The sequence below is a fragment of the Eubalaena glacialis genome, chromosome 7 (assembly GCF_028564815.1).
Source record: "Eubalaena glacialis isolate mEubGla1 chromosome 7, mEubGla1.1.hap2.+ XY, whole genome shotgun sequence".
Taxonomy (NCBI): Eukaryota; Metazoa; Chordata; class Mammalia; order Artiodactyla; family Balaenidae; genus Eubalaena; species Eubalaena glacialis.
The window spans coordinates 41,380,770-41,402,190 of NC_083722.1; the positions used below are offsets into that span (position 1 = coordinate 41,380,770).

The window sequence follows — 21,421 nt, forward strand, 5'->3', positions numbered from 1 at the left end:
CACATGGTGCCATCTAAAGAAACAGGCAGCCTGCGAAGTTCAGCGTCTCGGGGGCAGAGGAGGGCGACAGAGCACTGGCAGCAGAGAGGGGTCCGAGGAGGAGCACGAGGAGCGGAACGGCGGAGAGGGTGGGCCGTGATGTGGCCTGGGGCACTAGGAGAGGAGAGACCGGGGACCAAGGCCCGCAGGCGGCTCCAGCGTGAAGCCAGAGGGCGGGGGAACAGGCAGAAGGGCTGCCGGGTCGGGTAGGGCTGGCGAGAACGAGGAGAGTGAGGAAGTGTCGCTCCGGGCAGCCCGTGGAACCAGAAGAGAAGCCGGGTTCATTCCAGACTCCCGCGACTCCTCCCCATCGGTTTTCTCTCCCTTGAAACTCCGGGAGCGACGCCCACCTTCCTCCCGCCCTCACATCCCGGGAGCGTCGCCCCCCCTGGATGCCTGAGGTGGGAGAAAAGGGGAGCCAGGCTCGGGGCTCCAGGGAGGCGGGTGTAAAAAGGGGCTTCTACAAGGGTGAAGTGGGTGTTGTCTATTTCTACAGGGCGAGAGGTCTCGGGGGTGGGCGCCCGGTCACCGGGGCTGGAGGGTACCCCCTGCGTCCGTCGTACTGAGGGTGAAAGGGACGAGGGGCAGCAAACGAGAAATGCCAAGCGTGGAGTGACGTGCCCTCGAGCCAGCGGGTCAGACCCCGAGGCTGACTCCTCAGCCGGTAGGGCCGAGACTGAGCGAGCCTCGGGAATTTGGGGCGGAGCGGGGTGGGGGCGCGAAGGGCAACGGAAACAGGAAGTGAGGGGCAGAGAGGCCAAAGTGGGTGGCGGGAGGCGGTGTCAGTCCCTCCTGAAGAGACGATCCTCCCCACCTCGCCGGGGCGCGGCGTGCTACGTGGGCCCCTGACTCCGGAACTCGAGGCGTGGGGGTGCGGAGCAGCGAGCGCTTTACTGGACGCCCCCACCTCTGCTCTCCGCTGCCGCCGGGACCGGCACAGAACTACAACTCCCGGGCAGCCCTCCCTCGGCTCGGCCCCGCGACTCGGCGGGCACCAACCAGCTCGCTCGCTCCTGGGAACTGTAGTCCCCGGCACTGCCCGTCTTCTTCGGGAGGCTACCCGGGGGCGGGATATGTGCAGGGAGGTTCTCGCAGCCCTCCCCCCATCTGCGCCTTTTCTCTCCAGCTTTATAAACCAGCTTCTCGCAGGGACGAGGAATTATTCCCCTTCCAAACATCTCGGGCCTGCCGTGTCACCCTCTTGAGCCACTTTCCTGCTTTCCCTGTGGTATTGAAACCCGGGATCTCAGCCTGGGCATTCAGGTCATAGGGGGAAAGCTTGGGATCTGACTTCACACCTCTCCGCTCTCCACCCTGTCTCTTACAGCTTCACAGGTCCTTCCTATTTTCGTTCACACTTGCTGATTTGAAGGTTCAGGAAAATGGGATCTACACACCGTGAATACCCTTTTACATTTCCTCCCCATTTCCAAGGCTGATTCTACATGATTTCTAGGGTTCCCTCCCCGATCTTTGTTTTCCTCTCCTTCTAGTACCCCCCCGATAAAGAGACACAGAACCACAGGTTTCAAAGAGGAAAAAAAGCAAATTTGTTGTTGTTGGTAGAAGGGCATGAAGGGAAGGGCTCTTCACCCTTCCCAACATCTTGCATGGATGGGAGGTTGGGGGCAATAGAAAAGGCAGTAGATGGGGGCGCAGGCCCCACTCTGTACAATATAGAAGAATCTGATATAGATACTTTGTATAAAAGCCACTTGTCCTCATTTGTGTCCTCTTGCTGGCTGGCCGGGCTGGGGGGCTCTGGGGGACAAAGAAGCTGGGTGGTGGGCCAGGACTCAGGGACACCCCATGGTCCCCATCCCCTGGCTGTCCCCTTGAGGGGTCACTTTGGATCCTTGGTGGGGGCATAGCAGAGCTCCAGTGGTCGGGACACTTTCCAGAACTTCTCATTCACCAGCTCCAGGGTTAGCGAGCCATTCAATGTCTACAGAGGGGGTGGAAGGGGGAGGAGAGGGAAGAGAAAAGTAAGTTGGGAAAGATGGTAAAGGAAATGAATGAGAGGAGAAAAGAAAAAGGAATAATAAATGGGGCAAAGCAGGGACACGGACGATGGGGAAGAAGGACGGACAGAGAAGGGAGATGGGAGATGCAGAGGGAGAAGAGGGCTGGTCAGTTAGGAGGTCAGGATCTCGGTTCTGCTTCCCCAGGCCACTCTCCCTCCTCTCTCACACCGCTGCCCTCAGAGGCTCTCACCGTGAAAGCTCCGCCCCCGGGGGCGATGTAGATGGTATACTGCTTTTCGCTGACGCCCTCCAGACTGGGCAAGGCAGGCTCCTCAGGGCCATCACCTCCTCCGGCACCCCCACCCTCCCCGCCTCCCCCATCAGGTCCTCCGGCGTCAGAGGCGCCCCCTCCAGGCCCTCCTGGCTCCCCCGCCTCTTGCTGCTGCCTCCGTTCGAGGGCAATGCGCAGGGCCAAGTACTTGGAGAGATGGTCCACTGTGGCATTCCCAGTTGTCTTCACATACCTGGAGTGGGAGAGAGGGCAGGTTGAGGGCACAGGAAGCCTCAAATGGAGAAGGGAAGTTGGGGATTTCCCAAAGGGCCTCTGGGTTAGGGATTCTTTCTGGGTTTGGGCGAAGCCCACTTCTGATGGAAGATCATGAGACCTTTGGTTTCTCAGTGGTCTGGGGAAGGAAGAGGCTCTCACCTAGTCTGGCAGTATTCTCCCTTCTCCACGAGCAGGGGGTGGGGCCGGAACACGAGCTCAATTTCTCCACCTGGCTCTGGGGGACTGGGAGCCCCGGGAGGGCTTGGGGGGCCCAGGGTTCCCCCTCCCAGGGTCCCTCCCCGGTCACCAGAGTCTTCAGAACCAGCACCCCCACCCACCCCACCAGTGCCACCTCCCCCTGTCCCTACACTGCTCCCCCCTGCGCCCCCTCCACGGGGTCGCTTGGGAGCAGGGCCTGGGGCAGAGTCAGGGGCGGAGTCTGAGCTCACATCCTCTCCATCCCCCTCTCCCTCCCCAGGCTCTCCTTCCCCCCCACTCATCGTTGTGGTCTGATCTGACCCAGGCATCGGCCGCCTCACACGCTGGGCCCTGTGGAAACAAGTGGTCGAGGTTAGAAAGCACCAAGGATAAGGGGTTTACATTTTAAACTTCAGAGAATTAAGAGATCAGGGAAATCTTAATGATGATACCTAATATTTATTACATACTGACTACGTGCTAAGCACATTGCTAAGTATTTTGCACTGATTGCCTCAAATTATACAAATCCTATGGACACAGGTAATTATATCATCTCTATTTTATGGCTGAGGAAACTGAGGCTTAGAGAGGTTAAATAACTAGTTTGAGACCATAGTCTCTTTGCCTCTCAAAGCGTGGTCCAAGAACCAGTAGCACAGTCTTGTAGAGATGCAGAATCTCAGGCCCAACTTGTGACCTACTGAATCAGAATCTGCATTTTTAACAAGACTCTCAGGTAATTTGGATACACATTAAAGACTGAGTGATGCTGGCCTAGGAGGTGATTTAATTCCCAGCAGTGTGAACTCAGAGCTTATGCTCAAAAAGCACTCTACTGTTCTAACTTCTAGAAAGTTAGAAGATGAGCTATTTCCTTAAGAACAGTAGTACCAGTTGCTAAGAAGCTACAGTTTACATCCATGACCTCCAGGCGTGACAGTTAGACTGTGATCAGCACTCAGGATGCTGAGGCTTAGAAGCAAAGACAGCCCCAGGAGTCTGACCCACGGATCTGTCCCATCAGCACCGCTGCCACCTTCTTCGTGGCCCCCGAACCTGTGCATGGCCTGCATGCGCAGCCCCTCCTCAATGCTGGAGCTCAGCGCCTGCTGGTTGTGCAGGCGGCTGAGGCGGATGAGCACCCTGTCTTGGTGGGCCTCATATTCCTCCCGGCTGGGGTAGATCTTAGAGATCAGAGCATCGAAGTTGGGGTCTGGCCGCAGAGACCGCTTGGATACCAGCTTCTTTCGGCAGGTAGGGCACTCCTTGTTCCTGGTGTGGGAGAAAGGAGGCCCTGAGGAGTCAATCACCAGGGCATGGAGGGTCCAACTCTTGTCCCCCTCCCCCCATCTCAAACCTGTCCCTCCTGTTACCCGCTGCGCAGGGCCGTGACAATGCAATCAGAGCAGAATCGGTGGAGGCACTCCTTGGTTGTCATCGTATTCTTCAGCATGTCCAGACAGATGGGGCACATGAGCTCTGAATGCAGTGACCGAGGGGAAACTGCAATCTCTGTGCCATCCATGATGGCTTCCTGGAGGCGTCGATGAGTGGAAAGGTGATGGGTGGGTTGGGGGGAAAGGGGTTTTAGAAACAAGTGGTCCATGAAATTGGAGTCTTGAGAAATACAGTGAGATGTCAGAATCTGGGTACCTCACGTTGGCCACTTGAGGAAATTGGGAATTCTAAAAGTAGGAGCTTTGGAATAGGAGGATCTGAGATTTGGTGATAGGCCTGGGGATGGGCGTGGCACAGATTTTCCATCCGTGGAAGACTGACTTGGTCAACAGAATTTCTTACAGTGCAGTCCTGGTACTACCTATATCAGAATCCCCTAGGATGCAGGTTAAAAATGCAGATTCTGGGGTCCCATCCCTTTACTGTATCACAATGTTACAGGTAGGGGCCAGCGGGAATTCCATTTTTAATAAACTCCCAAGGTGAGTCTTATATGCACTGACCTATGATGTGGAACTGAGGAACGGGGAAGGTAATTTCAGCCTGTTTACTATCTTTCAAATGAAGATAGTAATACTTGCTCTACCTCTCTGGCACGTCTGTTTTGAGGATTAAATAAGATAAATGTGAAAGTGCTTTGAAAGATTAAGGTGATTCAAAGGTAGGGCCAGGGAGTGTGAAATCGGGCAGAATGGGGCAAAAAATGGAAAAGAGGCTGTGAGATGGGGGTCTGGGGATGGAGTGGTCTGGGGAAAGGGAGTTAAGTTGTAAAGGGAGAATCCCTGTCACCTGAGGGGTCCGGTGGAGCTCATACAGACTCAGTTCCCACGTTTTGCTGGCATTCTGGGCATTCGCCGGCGTCGTCATGGTGACCGGGCACAGACCCCCACGAGGGCTCCACCGCCGGGGAGGAGGAGAGGTAGGCTGGGGAGTGCGGGAAGGGGGAAGGGGAGGAATGGTGTTAGAGGGGCCGCCCCTCGCGCAGACCCCGCCCTCCCTAGGCTCCCCTCCTCCGCCCCCCACTCCGCGCCGGCGCGGCCCTTCACCAGCTTCCAGCCGTCCGCGCTCCCGCCGCCGCAGCGCCTTTCCCGGGGCCCGGGCTCCCCGGCCGAGTTCGCTCGGTCCGCAGCCGCTGCTCAGACAGCAGCTCCCGCTGCCGCCGCCGCCGCCGCCATGGCCCGGGCGCTGGGGCCCTACGTCACTTCCGCCTGCCCGTCCACTCCACTCCACCCCCCGCCGGCGGAGACGTCACCCGCCAGTCGCGGCGCGGGTGGGACGCGACGTGGACGCCCGGGTTCCCCCCGGCCCCCGCGAGGAGCCGGCGTCCCCGGAGTCCCACGCCACGTGGGGACCGCGGTCTCCGTCCCCTGGCCAGCACCGTCGCGCGGCCGACCTCAGCCACTATCCCCTTCCAAGGCCCCCACTCGGGGCCTCCGCTCCGGAGGGCGGGGCCTGGGATCGCTCGGACCCCGGGAGGGGACAGAGGGAATTGGAAAAGGGGCCACCTCCCCCATTCCGCGTCCCCTGGCGGCTCTGGGGAAGGGCGCCCCTCCTCCCCACACACAACTTCTCCATAACCCCAGCCCGGGATTCCGGGGAAAAAAAAGCTGCAGAGGAGCCTCTGCCGCTACAGTCCTTCAGTCCTGTGAACGCAACTAAGTCCCGACGTGCCCGGGATTCCCTTACCACCCTGGTGACCTGCTCCACCCTCCGCTTTGGCCCTCCCTAGACCCTCCGACCCGCTCTCCCTTCGAGGTTTGGGGGCGACGGCTCGGGACGTCCAGACTCAACTCTCGGCCAGAGCTAGAGACTCGAGAATTGCGTTTGGACAATCAGGAGCCGCGGCCCGGGGCGGGGGAGGGAGGCACACGGGAGGTATGGGGGAATGGAGACACCACGCGGAAGCAGGGACACACACACACACAGGATGGGGCCCCTATCGGGGAGGGGTTGTGCGCGTGTAGGTGGGGGGCACAAGGGGCCGAATGTCTGGAGTGGGAAGCGGGCAGAAGTCTCCTCCAGGACTTCCCAGTAAAGGAAGGGGACCGGGAGGGAAGAGAAGAGGAAGGGGCAGAGCGATCCCCATTGAGGGCAGGGGATGAGAGGGATACGGGGGAAAAGAGACCGTGATGGGCGTCCTGTCTCCTCCAGCTTGAACTGGGGCTCCCGGACTTGGGCTGCAACTGCCAGGAGGTGGCCTCTTTCTGGGACAAGGCAGCAGTGGGTCCCCTCGCCCCCTCCCCCAGTTCCCCCCTACTTCCCTGTCCTCTCCTTCAGTCCGTGGCCAGTCCTTATGTGGGCTCCAGAGTCGATTAGCGCGGACCCCCTCCCCTTCCTCCTCCTCCTCCCAGCCCCCTCCCTCCCTTCTGCTCTCCTCCAGCCCCTTTCATCGGCTGGCCCATTCCCCTAATCCTGGCCCCCTCCCCTAATCCCCCCCATCCGACCCCCGGCCGGCTGCAGCTATTGTAAGGTGGAGAGAAAGGGGAGGGGGGGACTTAGAGAAAGGAGAGGGGTGGGGGAGGGCCACCTGTTCCAAGACCCCCTCCCAAGGCTAGACTGGATACTAGGATGGGGCCATGAACAAATCACCCTTGGGGACCATAAGGACCCAGGGAATTGGGGGAGGGGACTGGGGCTGCAGGATCAGTGGAAGGGGGTGGGGCAGAGACCCCCTCCCTCCAAAAGACCCAGAGTGTCACGCACACACAGTGACACACACTCTCTCCTCTCATACCCGGCGGCAGGGGTTGCCCTGGGAGACCAGGCAGTGAAAGGGAACAATCCTTCGCGAAAGGGAAAGGAGGGGGAGGTGGCGAAGTGTCTGAGGACTTGGACACAAGAAGAACCGGAGGTGGCAGGGAAGAGGATTTGGAATTTATTAGGGTCACAAGCACCCCTGCCTCCCATATTCAGCATTCCTGAGCCATACACTGCCACCCCTTTTGTAGCCTGGGAACTCAGAGTCCTCATCAGCAGGAGGCCCGGCAGAGTGGTGGGATAGTGAGCAGAGTCCAGGGTCCTTGAGGCAGTTACATGAAAAGACCTCCTGGGAGGGGCAGAAACATTTGGACAGATGTATAGGTGGAGACAAATGGGCTGGGGGGGGAGGCACCCACTTCTGTCCTTGGCCTATGGGAACTTCTGCCCTTCCCTCAGTGGCTCCAGACTCCCCTCATTTGCTTTCTGGGTTCCACTTCTCTGCCCTCTTCCTCCCCCTGATGGCCTCATACCAGTGACTTCCACTGACGCCCCTGTGATGTATCCACTGTCTTCAGATGCCAAGAATGCGACCACATCTGCCACATCTATGGGAATGGTGGGGAGAGGGCAGAATCCTACTCACTCTCACAGACCCAAAGTAGCCTCCTATCAGAATCACCCCTCCCCCAACCACCAATCCTGGTGAGACCCTCTCAGATACCACAAACTTTGGGATCTCTTCATTCAGGCCCCCTCTGCAGTCAGTGCTCACCCTCAGGGTCCCCCATATGTCCCATCGGGATCATTCCAGTCACCTGTAAGGAAACACTCATGTGTGAGTGAAAGTTTTTTTCATGGGTTTTTTTTTTGTAGACCGAGTCTGTGACTTTGGTCTTCATTCCTTTTACACTTGCTGAATATCTACAGTTTGCCCCTCACTGGGCCCAGCATCCTCTCTCTGAAGCCCAGAGAGGTTGGCTCTCTGAATGATTCTGCCCTCCACCCACAGTCTCCTACCTTGTCCAGTACTTTCTGTGGCACTTTCTGTGTCATGGGTGTTTTAATGAACCCTGGGAGGACAGAGTTACAGCGGATCCCATGTCTGTGGAAAGGAGAGTGGCTGCTGACTCCAGAGAGGACTGAACACTGACCCTCCCTCAGACCTTCCACATGGCCCCAGGTGTCTGACCAACCGTCCAAGCTCCCGGGCTGCAGTCTGGGTCAGCCCAACCACTCCAGCCTTGGATGCTGCGTAGTTTGTCTGTCCCACGTTCCCCACCTTTGGGTGAGCCAGAGATTGGGGTTAAGTTGGGAGTCCCAATGAGGGGCTCTCCTCTCCGTGCCCACTTGGCTGGCTGACCTCGTCCCAACTCAGCCTGACCTTCCCTACGATGCTACTGATGTTGATGATGGAGCCAGGACAGCCACTGGACACCAGGGCTTGGGCTGCAGCCTGAGTGACTAGAAAGATGCCCTGGGGGTGGGGGGAGAAAGTAACAAGGCAGAAAGGATCAGCAGGGGTGACACTCCTCCAACTCCCTCCCCAGGCTAGAGGGCCCAGAAGTCATGGGTTCAGAGATCACCACCTTGAGGTTGACAGCTATGACTCTGTCCCAGTCGTCCTCAGACATGTGGAGCAGAAACTCATCCCTGGTGATGCCCGCACAGGACACAACGACAGATGGCGGGCGAGAAAAGCAGGCCTATGTAAGGGGTAGGTTACACACCAAAAAACCTTGTAGAGCAACGTTAGGGCTTTAAAGGGGGCGAGGTCGTCTCGCTTTTTCACCTGCACTTGATCCAGCAGGCGCCTGACGGCCCCGGCCTCGGACACGTCAGCCTGGAAGGCTGCGTGGGCCCCGCGGGGTGCCCCCTCGTCGCTCCCCGGCCCTCCCAGCAGCCGCACCGTCTCCCGTGCCGCTGCCCCGTCCAGGTCGCAAGCGGCCACAGTGGCCCCCTCAGCGGCCAGGCGCACACCGACTGCTCGGCCGATGCCGCTACCAGCACCTGAGATGGGAGAGAACATGCGGGAGGGGGGGAGGAAGAAGTGGGCAGGGGTCAGAGGTCAACAGGGCGCAAAGTTAGTAAAATTCGGACCACAGGCCACAGCGGCTGTAGAGTCCGAGGGCGGCCCCGACATCACTCTAGCACACCAACCCGCCCTGGGAGAGGACCCCCCCCCCGCCCCCGCCCCCGCCCCCGCCCAACCTGTGACCAGGGCCAGCGCGAAGCGGAGCCGGAGCTGAGACGCCATGGCGGGCGGCGAGTGGGCGGGCCCCCCAGCACTGAGCCAATCCGAGCGCAGAGGGGGCGCGGCGAGAGCAAAGCCGGACCAATCGAAGACCCGCTAGCGTTAGGCCACTGGCGGCCACCCGGGCAGGCGGACCTCCAACCGCGGGGGCGTAGCCAGACACCAAAGCTTGGGGGCCAGTGGAGCCGGGAGAAGAGGGGCCCCCATTTCCCCCAAAAAGACAAAGACTGCGCGTGGAGCGGAAGATCCAAGGATTTTATTTCCGGTCATCACCCCTCCTCCTCCATTCAAACAGTGATATAAAAGAATACAAACAAAAAAAATCAGGCCATGAGAGTAGCAACTAGCCCCCCTCCCCCCCAATCACTCCCAAATCAGGACACACGATTGACGTTTATCCCCGACTTCTGCTACCCACTTCAGGGCTCTGGTCTTCCCTGGAGTTTCCACCAACAGGTGGGAGAGAGGGAGGTGGACCCTGGAGAAGCCAGTGTGTGGCAGCTTGGTCCTCTGTGAATAGGTGGGGTGGGGGATATGGGGTAGGCTGCCATGACTCCTCTCTCTTCCAGCCTTCTTCATGGCCCACTTAGCCCCCAAACCCAACAACATGGTCAGCTCATGCCCAACACTATGGTCCCTCTGGGCTGTCATTCTCACCTCTGCAGCCCCTGTAAGACTGCCAAATCTTGATAGCTTTCAAGCCAAAGTCGCCACCTCCCTAGGATACAACTCCCTCCTTTGGCAGATGTCCCAGGCCAGGGCCCCCAACTTCCACAGACCCCTGACCTGGAGGGCTTAGAGGCTAGAGGTTTGGGGCTGGGGTGGGGCTGGTTTACCCCACCTCTCACTCAAGGTGGGCAATCAGCACCATCATGACAACTCCCCCCAGCAGCCCCAGCACCTCCAGAAGTGATTGCAATGGTGATGCCTCCCTCAACAGCTCAGGCAACACTGACACCGTTGCTACGTAGATAAAGCCACCTGCAGTGAATGGCAGAACCCAGCCAGGACCTGTGCCACCTGCAACTTCACTGCCCACTGCCCCTCCTTCAGTTAGGAGGGCACAGGCTGTGCCTGCCAGTGCCCCTATTGCCGTCAGTAGTTGTAGACGCATCGCCTGGTGGGCAGAAAAGAGAGAGAGGCACTCACCAACATCTAAAGGTTATCAGTGGTTTAGACGTGGCTGGAGGGGTATAAGTGTACATGGATAGGATGCATGTCTTTAGAAACTAAATAGTAAGGCAAAAAGAGGGGGATCTAGAATAGACACTGAAAAATCTTAGATCAAAGAGGTCCTTTCCACAGACCTTCTGACCCAATAGGTCAGGGTCAGGGGCATGGTGTGAAAGACCCCCATAAAACATTCAGATGGCTTATGGACCACAGTTCAAGAACTACTGAGCTACAAGACAAAGAAACAGAACTTCTTCCCCCTCGTTTCTAGAGGATCCGTTGTCAACAATACAGGCATACCTCGGAGATATTGTGAGTTCAGTCCCAGGCCATCACAATAAAGCAAGTCACATGAATTTTTTGGTTTCCCAATGAGTATATTTACACTCTCCTGTAAGTGTGCAGTAGCATTATGCCTACAATGTACGTAGCTTAGTTAAAAAATACTCTACCGATAAAAAACGCTAACCATCACGTAAGCCTTCAACAAGTTGGAATCTTTTTGCTATAGTAACATCAAAGATCACTGATCACAGATCAACGTAACAAATATGATAATAACGAAGTTTGAAATGTTTCAAGAATTACCAAACTGTGACACAGAGACATGAAGCATGAAGTAAACAAATGCTGTTGGGAAAATGGTATCCATAGACTTGCTCAAGCAGGGTTACTACAAATTTGTAAAAAATGCAATATCTGCTAACTGTAATAAAGGAGCGCAATAAAACGAGGTATGCCTGTAGTACAACTTGTTTGGAACTAATGGGTGGCAGTCTGGGTTTGGGGCGGGTTAGCGGGGGATAAAGGGCTTGAGGCAACCATGTTTGGTGCACACCATCACCAACCTGCTTTTTGCTGCAGCCAGACTGGACCAAGATGGCAAAGTCCCCAACTTCATGGGGCACTTCATGTAGCAGAACAGTCATTGTCGTCAGGATCCCCAGTCCCCGACCCCCTCGAAATGAAGCACCAATGGCCAGACCATCCGTGAAGTTGTGTGCCAGGTCAGCAGCCAGATTCAGGTACCCTGATACACGTAGGTCTTTTACAGGAGAAAAGGAAGATGAAACAATTAGAGGTATTCATCACCCCTAGTCTCAGCCCTGATCAGCCCCCCAGAGACCACTTCACATCCAGCCCCAGTATTTTCCAGAAACCTGCCATCACCCACAGTGCTGTTCCATGTGATTCATGATGATGCCCCTTGCCCAAGCGTATGCAATCCTGGCCCTCACCTGAACCTGCTTTTTCCTCTTCAGAGTTCTGAGGTTTCACTGGCCTGTCTTTGGGCCTTGTGCTCCCTCCTCTGCTCTTCCTCGACCCCCCTGCTTCCTTTTCTTCTTCCTCTGAGCTCTGTTTCTCCTTTGAAGGACGCTCTGAGGGAAGAAAGGAGTTGGTAAGAGTGGAGAACAGAAATTTGCCAATATGTCCTCATAAGGGTAGTCTTCTCCCCCCTAAGAACCATAAAATGAGGAGATTCAGAGATGGCAAGGTGGCTTTCAGGAAAGTTGTTCCTGGGCTCACCCTGTCTTCCATGTGTGTGACTGTGAGCGTGTCCATGTCCGTGTCCATGTCCTCCTTTCACATGTCTCACAAATTTCTCCACCACGAGAAAGGCGACAATTCCACTGAGGACCCACAGTCCCACAGACAGAATGGGGCCCTGGCCTAGGAATGGATACATTGAGACATTAAGGGAGATTTGGATTTCAGACTCTTCCTCCCCAAGCACAAGAGAAGAATAGGGAGGGATAGACCTTCCCCAGCACCCCAACCCCACGTCTTCACCTGCCCCTTCCTCACCACTGTGGGAATGTCCATGTCCAGGCTGCTCCAGAGGGTGGTGAGAATGAGGTTCTGGAGGAACGGGGAGACAAAGCCAGATGAGGAAATACCCCACCCAAGGGGTGTGTATTTGGGAGAATATTGGAAGGTCAGGGATCACAAAGGGGAAAGAACCCACTTGTCCAAAGCATGAAATACATTAAGATTTGAGGTAAAAGCTAGAGATCACTTACCCAGAGCATGAGGGATGAGGTGCAGGAAGGCATCTCCCAAGAGCCCACCTGAAGCAAAACTCAGCAAGATCTGGAGCAGAGAGCGGTGCCGAGGGGAGTTTGACTCCACGGGGATAAGGAAGAGGACGAAAAATGGAGCTGCAGAGATCAGCACTGTGGCCCCCAGTGCCTGGTGAGGGAGAGTCAGGGGTCAAGTGGTGTGGGGTTTCCCAACAATCCCGAACCAGCCCCCCTCTGCCCCATCCCTGGGGGACTCACATAGGCCCAGAGAGTGACAGTGTCCAGGTCCTGCTTGATGCCTGGAGCCCCAGACTCCTCATAGATTCCATGGCTGTGCTCATGATCATGTCCATGTCCTCGGTGGTAGAGGCTCTCATGAGAGTGGCTATGACTATGGCCATGGTGCAAATCCTCATGTGAATGTCCATGGTCGTGACCGTGGGTATGCCCATGCCAGATGCTCTCGTGAGTGTGGCCAGGGGCATGGCTGTGTCCATGGTGGAAATCCTCATGTGAGTGCCTGTGGCTGTGGCCCTGGAAGTCCTCGTGCAGGTCTTCGTACAGGTCGCCATGACCCCCGTGTCCGGCCACTAGCAGCCCCAAGGCCGCCCAGGTCAGCAGTCCCACGGCCACCCAGTGGGGGGCCCCCAGGCCCTTGGCCATCACGCTGACCAGAGGGACAGAGATAGTGACTCCACTTGACCCTCAACTCTATACCTATGAGGGGTCCGCTCTACTCCGCGCCCTCCGTCCACTTCTATGGGCTGCTTCCCCATTCCACCCTGTCCCCACCCACATTGTTCCCAAGACTCGTTTTCTGTATCCGGAACCCCATCTCTGATGCAGGGCCCCCGGGACACCGCTCTAGGCTTCGATCCTCCACTATACGGACTCTCTGCGCCCTCGTCTCTATGACCCACTAAATGAAGAAAAAGGCCTGAAAAGGACGGTAGGGAAAAACAGGGAATTCTCACCGGCTCCGGAATCCTCTTCTTTCCCGGTTTGCTCGGACGTGGCAGTCCCGCCTCTAGCTCCCGCGAGAACAGGGAGTTCCGTTCAACCTCGGTCCCAGTACCTTCACCAATATGGCGGCACTCCGGTAGTGGTGAAGCCGTCTAGCCCTGGCGCGCATGCGCGGGTGTGGAGGTTATTTGAGGGGACACTGGGCTAGGCGGGCTAACAGGCGGGAGGAGACCGCCTCCTCCGTTTCCAACCAGACGAGGAGGCGGGAACCAGCGCGGAGACTTCCCGTCTATACCAAGATGGCTGCCATATCGGCGCTGTCATTTTGCTACAGCGCAGAGCGAAGCGCTTAATTCGACCCGGTTAAGGCCAGAGACTTTTTCTCTGGGGCTTCCTCGTGCTCAGCTAGTCCAACGATCAATCCTTGGGAATCCCTGGTACCTCTTCGGTATCCCTACACTCAGCCAGGAATCATGTCTTGGGCTGCTCGCCCGCCCTTCCTCCCCCAGCGGCATGCCGCAGGGCAGTGTGGGCCGGTGGGGGTGCGAAAAGAAATGCATTGTGGGGTCGCGTCCCGGTGGCGGCGGCGACGGCCCTGGCTGGATCCCGCAGCAGCAGCGGCGGCGGCGGTGGCAGCCGGAGAACAACAAACCCCGGAGCCGGAGCCGGGGGAGGCTGGACGGGACGGGATGGGCGACAGCGGGCGGGGTGAGTGACCTAGCGGACGGACCGGCAAGCCAGTGACCGCGTTATCAGCAACCCCTTCCCCCCCTCCCCTGGTGTTCTTTCCCAGGCGCTCCCGCCCCCTTGTTTGTAAACACGCGTCTCCTCCCTCCCGAGGGCCTTAGTGCCCTCCCCCCGGGGCGGGGCGGGGAGGGGGAGTTTCCGCCTTCCTAGCGGTGGCCGCTTGAGGCCCTGCACTACGGAGGTCCCAGGCGTGGGACACTAGTCCTCGAGATTAAGGACTCTGGACGTTTGAAGGCAAATTCTGTGTCCTAGGAGGGGTGTCTTCTGCCTATCTTCCCTGAACGTTCTGGCTACGAGCTGGGAATGGAGGGGCTGACTGGTCCACCCCACGTGCTGCCCCACCCACACGAGATGCGTCTGGCTTGGGGTGACCAAATGCATTGTTTGGAATTTGCCTCACCTGAACGATCCTCCTCTGTCAACCCCCTTCTCTCACCACGATTAGGAGTTAAGCCGTTGTTTGACAGCAGGGTGCCTCTGGACTTGGGAAGGGGTGGGGTGAGGTGGGGGCGCGGTGGGGGGATCAGAGAGAGAATTAAAGGCTCCGGTTGGATGATCGAAGACTCATTTTCTCTTTTTGTCTCTTCTGTCTGTGTGTGTCTGTGCCTGTGTGTACCCCTCCCCAGACTCCCGAAGCCCAGACAGTTCCTCTCCAAATCCCCTTCCCCAGGGGGCCGCTCCCCCTTCTCCTCCGGGGCCACCCTTACCCCCTTCAGCAGCTGCATCCCTTGGAGGCTCTGGGGCTCCACCCCCACCCCCGATGCCACCCCCGCCACTGGGCTCCCCCTTCCCGGTCATCAGCTCTTCCATGGGGTCCCCTGGTCTGCCCCCTCCAGCTCCCCCAGGATTCTCCGGGCCTGTCAGCAGTCCCCAGGTGAGAGGTCGTGACCCCCTTACTGCCTCTCCACTTTCATTTCCTTGTTTTCCTTGTGACCTAGATCCTTGTGTGAACTTCCCCATGGCCCACTGACCTTCCAGGCTTGTGGTCCTTGTGTGACCCCTGGCCTTTCTTGAGGTGACTGAGCTTTCAGTGCACGCCTCCTCCACAACCCTGTAAAAGAACCCAGCTATTCTTGATGTCCTTTTCATATATCAGTGATTTTTTTGCCCTTTTGGTCCCATCTACCCTTCTGAGATACAAGCCCTTCAGGGCCGCTGTGTTGCACAATTTCAGGGGGACCTTTATGTCTCATCTCTTCGGGGTTGTACTCCAGGGGTGGCCCTTCCCGGGCACTGCAGTGTAAATAATGTCCTTTGTAACGTGCAATGCAGGGCCCTGCCTAGGTGGTAGGGAATGATGTCCCTCCCCTCTGAGAGATTATGCTTCCCAATGAGTCTCCCTGTGACTTCCCTATTTCCCCCAACCCAGATTAACTCAACAGTGTCGCTCCCTGGGGGTGGGTCTGGCCCCCCTGAAGATGTGAAGCCACCAGTCTTAGGGGTCCGGGGCCTGCACTGTCCACCCCCTCCAGGTGGCCCTGGGGCTGGCAAACGTCTATGTGCAATCTGCGGGGACCGAAGCTCAGGTATGGGGCTCAGAGGACCAGCAGAGAGGAAGAGAGCGTGTACCATTTACCATCACCTGTGGGATTCCCAGGGGCTCTTGAGGTTTGGTTGGAGCAAGTGAGCTGGGGGAGGCCTGATGACAGTTAAGGACCCTGCGGCTCAGACTTGGTGTGTGTGGGGGGTGGTCAGAGGGAGGAGGGGGCTGGCATAGGGTTTTCAAACCGTGAGAAGAGTGGGACTAGATCATCCCTCATGTCCTGGTTCCCCGTCTCTCTCTTTGGCAAACACAGAGCAGACTTCAACTAAATTTGCTGGGAGGAGGTGGGCAAGAGTCCTAGTGGCACAGGGTGCAGTCTTACTGCTCTTCCTGTCCTCTCGCAGGCAAACACTACGGGGTTTACAGCTGTGAGGGCTGCAAAGGCTTCTTCAAGCGCACCATCCGTAAGGACCTGACCTACTCGTGCCGGGACAACAAGGACTGCACGGTGGACAAGCGCCAGCGGAACCGCTGTCAGTACTGCCGCTATCAGAAGTGCCTGGCCACCGGCATGAAGAGGGAGGGTAAGGGCCTGCCCCACCCAGGCCTCGCAGTCTACCCTGTGGGAGGAGAGGAAGGAGGGGGAGGGGAGACTGCAGGGACTATACCTCTTAGGAAAGCTGGACTCCTCTCTCTCCTCCAGAGGGCGATATTTGATTCCCTCTCCCCTGCTCATCAGCCCTCCTCTCTGGTACCCTGACCTGGTGCCTTGAGTTTCCTTCTCAATGGTTCTGCTTCTGTGGCCTGCCCCTCTGACCCCTCTCTGGTCTGGTGCTAGGGTAGGGTAAGTTTTCCTTCCCCATGATGGGTTTCTCTAGCTCCCCTTCTCTAACCTGAGTAATTCTTCCTCATTTTGACCAAGTGCTTCCACTCTGGCCTCCATCTCCCTATTATCTGTGTTCTCTCCTCCAAACTCTGGGACTCTACCCTCTTAAGCTGCAGCCTTTACTGAAGACCTCAGGGCTTCTTTTCCTCTTTTTTTTTTTTTAATCTCTATCTTTTATTCTTAAGCCTGATTCTGGAATTCTGAGAGAGATACTTTAGGGAGTATATGTTGGTCACATCCCTCATTTTAGAGAAGATGAGCCTGAAGCCTGGCTTTCCCAAGGTCATGCAACAAAAGAGTGGCAGGTCTGGGATCAGAACCCACACCTCTGAAGACCCAGGCCAGTGCTCCTTTTCCTGCTTTTTTGTTGAGTCAGAAGAGCACCAGATTTGCCATCAGGCACGCTTAGATTTGGACATATGACTTGCCATGTATTGTGTGAACTTGGGCAAGCTGTTTAATGAACTCCCCCAAAATCGTTATTTTTAAAAATGGGGTCAAGAGCTCACAGGGTCGTTATAATACTTGAGTGAATGTGAAAGTGTGCTTGGCACGTTTCCTAGTATATAGTAGGCTCTCAGTTTAAATGCTAGCTTCCTCTGTAATTCCTTTACCCACCCTTTTACTTCTTCTGGGTTTATTTATCTGTTCTTTAATAAGTCCTGCTTCTAGACTTCTACAAATCTGCCATGGTTTCAAGTGACTTCCCCAATTTCTATAAATATCTTCTAAGGGCCATGAGACCCTGATAAGGCCCTAAGGACATTTTGGAATCTCCTCATGGCTGGCTGCTGACTTTCTACTTTTTTCTCCTTCCTCCTTCTCCTGCAGCGGTACAGGAGGAGCGTCAGCGGGGGAAGGACAAGGATGGGGATGGGGAGGGGGCTGGGGGAGCCCCCGAGGAGATGCCCGTGGACAGGATCCTGGAGGCAGAGCTTGCTGTGGAGCAGAAGAGTGACCAGGGCGTTGAGGGTTCCGGGGGAACCGCGGGTAGCGGCAGCAGCGTGAGTGCTGGGGTCAATCTACTCTTCTTCCTGATGGGGGTGGGGAGGCGGGAGTCTAGGTCTGTTCTATCTCCCCCACCCCTCCCTCCCCCTCACAACCCATCTAACACTGCCGGGGACCGGAAGTGCCGCCAAACAAGGTCTCTTAGACATCTGAGGTAGGCGTGATAGCATCCTCCGTCCCCACTCCCAAAACAACCCACTCACAGAACCACAGGCAAGTCCCAAATTAATAATTGTTTTCCTGAATGCTAGAAGAGGAGGAATTGGTTCAGGTGGGGCTTGAAGAGAGACTACAAATGGGGGGGGTGGGTGTCAAAAGCCTCTTATGGGGTGGAGGGGGGCTCCCAGTGTACTTCCAAACCTTCCATAACTCTCACCCCTCCTCCCCTGCAGCCAAATGACCCTGTGACCAACATCTGCCAGGCAGCTGACAAACAGCTCTTCACACTTGTTGAGTGGGCAAAGAGGATCCCACACTTTTCCTCCTTGCCTCTGGATGACCAGGTCATACTGCTACGGGCAGGTCAGTGACCTTGGACTCCTTGAATCTCTTGTCATTTGACCCCTCTTGGACCTCCTGACCTTCAGGGACCCCAGCGGCCTTACCTTGCATACTCAGAGAGCCAGTCTCATTGACCTCGCCACCTCTTCTTCTCTTCCCCTGATGTGCTTTCAATCCCATGGCCCAATCCCTGGCTCCTCACCCTTGCCACCCCCAACTCCCAGGCTGGAACGAGCTCCTCATTGCCTCCTTCTCTCACCGATCCATCGATGTCCGAGACGGCATCCTCCTCGCCACAGGTCTTCACGTGCACCGCAACTCAGCCCATTCCGCAGGCGTGGGAGCCATCTTTGATCGGTCAGTGGCCCTCGGCTGGGCTGGCCTGTCGGTCGAGGGGGTGGGGCTATAGGCTGGTCCGTGTCCAAGGCTGGCTGAGCTGTGACCTTTGAGTGACCTGCAGGTCCCTCTCCAGGGTGCTGACAGAGCTAGTGTCCAAAATGCGTGACATGAGGATGGACAAGACAGAACTTGGCTGCCTGAGGGCAATCATTCTGTTCAATCCAGGTAAGAGGAGGATTACCCCCGTCTCTCAAGACCAAGGCAGCCTTGGAGCCTCCTCTTCTTCGGAGACTCCTAAGTTACCCAGCTATCCCCCTCTACCTAGAAATCTCACAGCTGACCAAGAAGAACCCACATCTGCTGATAACATTCCCTTTGCAACCCCATCCCTCAAACCCATTGTGCCCTGCTTCCCTTGCCAGGCATCTGGTGAAGGGCGTGTAGGTGGGGCCCAAAAGGGACATCGTGTGGGCCACACCTCCACATTTGTCCTGATTTGATTTGTCCTTCCTCTTCCTCCTCTCTTCCCTGCCATCCCAGATGCCAAGGGCCTCTCCAACCCCAGCGAGGTAGAGGTCCTGCGGGAGAAAGTGTACGCGTCCCTGGAGACCTATTGCAAACAGAAGTACCCTGAGCAGCAGGGCCGGTGAGAAGGCGCTGTGGGGCTGAGGGGCTGTGGGAACCGAGGCTCCTGCTGGGGTGGGGGTAGTGCCATGTGGATCTAGCTCTCACTCCACGTCTCCCATTCCCTCCTCAGGTTTGCCAAGCTGCTCTTGCGTCTTCCTGCTCTCAGGTCCATAGGCCTTAAGTGTCTAGAGCATCTGTTTTTCTTCAAGCTCATTGGCGACACCCCCATCGACACCTTCCTCATGGAGATGCTTGAGGCTCCCCACCAGCTGGCCTGAGCCCACACCCAGACGTGGTGTTCCTCACGCTTGAGGAGGGCACATGGGCAAGGGACTCTGAGCCTTGGGGCAGGGTGGGGAGGGACCATGTTCCTAGAATCTTGGTGGGGTGAGGAGCATAGGGCAGAACCGAGACCTCCAAGGGGGGGTCCCTAAACCCTGCAGGGGTTTGCTTGACATCCCAAGTCAGAGGGGACCCCAGACCACTTTGAGGGCTGGACCTCTCCCTTCAGTGGCCTTGAGTCTCTGAATTTGTCTGGCTCTGCCATGATCTGGGGGTGCTTTCTTACCCCCGGCCTGGAACGGCCTCTCCTTCCCCCAGCACAGAGCACTGGCCTTGCTCCCAGGACCTGGCTTCCTTCTCATCTTGCCTCACTTAGCCCCCCATCTGAAGAATGGAAATAGGAACTCCCACAGAGATGGATATTGGGGGGCAGGCCCCCCAAACGGATGGACATGGGAGTAAGGCTCTGACAGGCCTTCCTCCAACCAAGCCTGGCAGATGGGGGCTTCTCTGGAATAAGGAGGGGCTCTGTCGCTGTCCCCTGTCCGGAGCCCCCTCTCATGCTTCACCTCCTTCTGCAGTCAGACTGAAAAAGAAAAAGGTGGTGGTGGTTAAGGGGCGGGTGGAGATGTAGGAGCCCATCTGCTATTTTTAATTTTCTCTGAGGATAGAGACTTGCAGTTAGACTCAAAGAAGTACTGTACTTTCCCAGGTTGACTAAGAAATGCCAGTGGTGGAGGTGGTGTTTGGGAAAGGCAGGGCCCTGAGATGGTCTGCGGGGCTGGCTCTTCAGCACTGGACTTCCCAGCCCCCTCCCCCACTCTCCCGTCTGGCTTGGGGAAGGGGCCTGGGCTGTGAGGGCGGTTTTTGGGGGGAGCGGCTTGGTGAGTAGTCCTCAGACCCTTCCCCTCCCAGCTCTCCCCCCCAGCCCGGGGCACACACCTTGTAGGCTGGGGACACAGGCCCCTGGCCTCAGAATTGAGGGGAGATGGCCCGCCTGCAGAGATGGGGTGCGGGGGCTGCATGATTTTTGCCCTGCGGCTCTTCTCTCCGGGGTTCCCTTCCCCTCTCTTTCACTCACATAAAATCGCTTTCAAATTAAAATCGCTGTTTTCTGGACTGAGGTGACTATGGGGGTTGGGGGCAGCGCCGCACCGGGCCGCGTGTGGGAGGGTATCCGGTCGGGAGCTCCGGACCGGCTCCCTGGACGCCGCCGCCGCCGCCGCCGCCTAAGTTCCCTGGGGCCTGGGAGGCGGGCGCAGGGTGGGGGACACAAGGCGCGCTTTGTCGCGGAGGTGGGGGGGAGAGGGTGTGCCAGGCTGGGGGCGGGGCCGGCCGGAGGGAGGGGGGCGGCTGACTCTCAAAGGCGCCTTGTTCGCGGGCGCCCCCCCAGCGCCAGCGGGCGGCGGTGCCTCGGCTCGCTCCGGGCTTCCCTCCGGCCGCACCGCGGGCTCCGGGCAGACCCGGCGCCGTGCCCGCTCGTGGGGGCGCACTGGGCGCCGAGCGCCGCGGCTTACTCCGGTGTTGCCCGCCTGGAGGCGGCCTCGTCCCCGAGTGACCCCGTTTCCCGTACTCTGCCAACCAGCGTCGGCGGCTTCCCGCGCCCCCGCCTCTCCACTGGGTGCCATTCCACCTGGGCTCCCGGGCGCTCTTACGTCGTCCCCCTACTTCCATCTCTTGGGACCTGATTAGCCTGTGTGTGGGTCTGTCCAGTCTCTGGCCTCCCCTCTAACCGCCCTCCCGCCTCGCCCCCCACCCCCGCTCCCCGCGGCCGTCGGTTGCAGGTCCCCAGTCGCTATCTATAGCCGTGTCTATAAATACCGTGCCCCGGGCCAGGCTCTGTAATTACAGCGGGCGGGCCGGGCCGAGGGGAAATAATTATGGAGACCCGACGGGGTGAGCGGAGGTAGCGACCCCCAGGCCCGCCTCTCCCCTCCCACTGTGCCGTAAATCCCGCCCCGGACTCTGCTGAAAGGGGGCTCTGGGCCCCCAAGGGGGAGTAACGGGGAGGGGTGTTGTGACTGGACGTCTGGCCCCCCCAAAGAAAGAGACTGGGGAAGAGATATTGGGGTTCCCGAAAAGAGAATCCTAAGGTACAGGCCACTGAGTCCCTGCGAGAAGCAGAGGAGAGCAGTCCGAGGGTCAGCGAGGGAGGGTTCCCACTCGCCCCCCCACACCAGGTGGAGATCGGGGGTGGGGTTTCCCTCGGTGGCTGTGGGCGGGCGGCTGGA

At 57.7% G+C, this 21,421-nt stretch overlaps 4 protein-coding genes across 8 annotated transcripts; 1 reads left to right on the top strand and 3 right to left on the bottom strand.

Annotated features, from left to right (window-relative positions):
* Positions 1-1,565: 1,565 nt before the first annotated feature.
* RING1 (ring finger protein 1) lies at positions 1,566-5,420 on the bottom strand. The gene is made up of 7 exons (XM_061195159.1): positions 5,256-5,420; positions 4,999-5,133; positions 4,125-4,285; positions 3,808-4,023; positions 2,710-3,099; positions 2,254-2,527; positions 1,566-1,984 (listed from the first exon to the last, which is right to left on the bottom strand). Exons 2-7 carry the CDS (start codon positions 5,074-5,076, stop codon positions 1,883-1,885), a joined length of 1,221 nt encoding a protein of 406 aa, XP_061051142.1. The 5' UTR covers positions 5,077-5,133; positions 5,256-5,420; the 3' UTR covers positions 1,566-1,882.
* A 1,648-nt stretch (positions 5,421-7,068) lies between these two features.
* On the bottom strand, positions 7,069-9,184 carry HSD17B8 (hydroxysteroid 17-beta dehydrogenase 8). The gene is made up of 9 exons (XM_061195160.1): positions 9,118-9,184; positions 8,699-8,916; positions 8,496-8,612; positions 8,291-8,383; positions 8,103-8,188; positions 7,927-8,011; positions 7,682-7,724; positions 7,440-7,514; positions 7,069-7,255 (listed from the first exon to the last, which is right to left on the bottom strand). Exons 1-9 carry the CDS (start codon positions 9,161-9,163, stop codon positions 7,239-7,241), a joined length of 780 nt encoding a protein of 259 aa, XP_061051143.1. The 5' UTR covers positions 9,164-9,184; the 3' UTR covers positions 7,069-7,238.
* A 217-nt stretch (positions 9,185-9,401) lies between these two features.
* Positions 9,402-13,438, bottom strand: SLC39A7 (solute carrier family 39 member 7). Of its 3 annotated transcripts, none has more exons than XM_061196413.1 (8): positions 13,329-13,438; positions 12,613-13,021; positions 12,355-12,523; positions 12,125-12,193; positions 11,861-12,004; positions 11,572-11,712; positions 11,182-11,378; positions 9,402-10,277 (listed from the first exon to the last, which is right to left on the bottom strand). In XM_061196413.1, exons 2-8 carry the CDS (start codon positions 13,015-13,017, stop codon positions 10,005-10,007), a joined length of 1,398 nt encoding a protein of 465 aa, XP_061052396.1. In that variant the 5' UTR covers positions 13,018-13,021; positions 13,329-13,438; the 3' UTR covers positions 9,402-10,004. The 3 variants fall into 3 exon arrangements, with proteins under 3 accessions (XP_061052396.1, XP_061052397.1, XP_061052398.1); XM_061196414.1 differs by having other exon boundaries at positions 12,140-12,193; positions 13,329-13,437; XM_061196415.1 differs by lacking the exon at positions 13,329-13,438 and having other exon boundaries at positions 12,140-12,193; positions 12,355-12,507; positions 12,875-12,926.
* Positions 13,439-13,457: 19 nt separating this feature from the next.
* RXRB (retinoid X receptor beta) lies at positions 13,458-20,294 on the top strand. 3 transcript variants are annotated; one of them, XM_061196411.1, is made up of 10 exons: positions 13,459-14,025; positions 14,691-14,938; positions 15,434-15,590; positions 15,952-16,131; positions 17,265-17,437; positions 17,834-17,963; positions 18,167-18,299; positions 18,403-18,506; positions 18,822-18,927; positions 19,039-20,294. In XM_061196411.1, exons 1-10 carry the CDS (start codon positions 13,791-13,793, stop codon positions 19,184-19,186), a joined length of 1,614 nt encoding a protein of 537 aa, XP_061052394.1. In that variant the 5' UTR covers positions 13,459-13,790; the 3' UTR covers positions 19,187-20,294. The 3 variants fall into 3 exon arrangements, with proteins under 3 accessions (XP_061052393.1, XP_061052394.1, XP_061052395.1); XM_061196412.1 differs by having other exon boundaries at positions 18,415-18,506; XM_061196410.1 differs by lacking the exons at positions 18,822-18,927; positions 19,039-20,294 and having other exon boundaries at positions 13,458-14,025; positions 18,403-18,810.
* The last annotated feature ends 1,127 nt before the right edge of the window (positions 20,295-21,421 follow it).

Coding starts and splice junctions, on each gene's coding strand:
- RING1 (XM_061195159.1), bottom strand. CDS start 5,076: ATGACGACGCCGGCGAATGCCCAGAATGCCAGCAAAACGTGGGAACTG. Junction 4,024..4,124: donor GTCACGGCCCTGCGCAGCGG/GTAACAGGAGGG, acceptor CTCCCACACCAG/GAACAAGGAGTGCCCTACCT. Junction 3,100..3,807: donor CGCATGCAGGCCATGCACAG/GTTCGGGGGCCA, acceptor TTGTTTCCACAG/GGCCCAGCGTGTGAGGCGGC.
- HSD17B8 (XM_061195160.1), bottom strand. CDS start 9,163: ATGGCGTCTCAGCTCCGGCTCCGCTTCGCGCTGGCCCTGGTCACAG. Junction 8,189..8,290: donor TCAGTAGCATCGTAGGGAAG/GTCAGGCTGAGT, acceptor GCTCACCCAAAG/GTGGGGAACGTGGGACAGAC. Junction 7,515..7,681: donor ACATATGGGGGACCCTGAGG/GTGAGCACTGAC, acceptor CCATTCCCATAG/ATGTGGCAGATGTGGTCGCA.
- SLC39A7 (XM_061196413.1), bottom strand. CDS start 13,017: ATGGCCAAGGGCCTGGGGGCCCCCCACTGGGTGGCCGTGGGACTGCTG. Junction 12,524..12,612: donor CTGTCACTCTCTGGGCCTAT/GTGAGTCCCCCA, acceptor CTCCCTCACCAG/GCACTGGGGGCCACAGTGCT. Junction 11,713..11,860: donor TCACACACATGGAAGACAGG/GTGAGCCCAGGA, acceptor TTCTTCCCTCAG/AGCGTCCTTCAAAGGAGAAA.
- RXRB (XM_061196410.1), top strand. CDS start 13,791: ATGTCTTGGGCTGCTCGCCCGCCCTTCCTCCCCCAGCGGCATGCCGCA. Junction 14,939..15,433: donor GGCCTGTCAGCAGTCCCCAG/GTGAGAGGTCGT, acceptor CCCCCAACCCAG/ATTAACTCAACAGTGTCGCT. Junction 15,591..15,951: donor CTGCGGGGACCGAAGCTCAG/GTATGGGGCTCA, acceptor GTCCTCTCGCAG/GCAAACACTACGGGGTTTAC.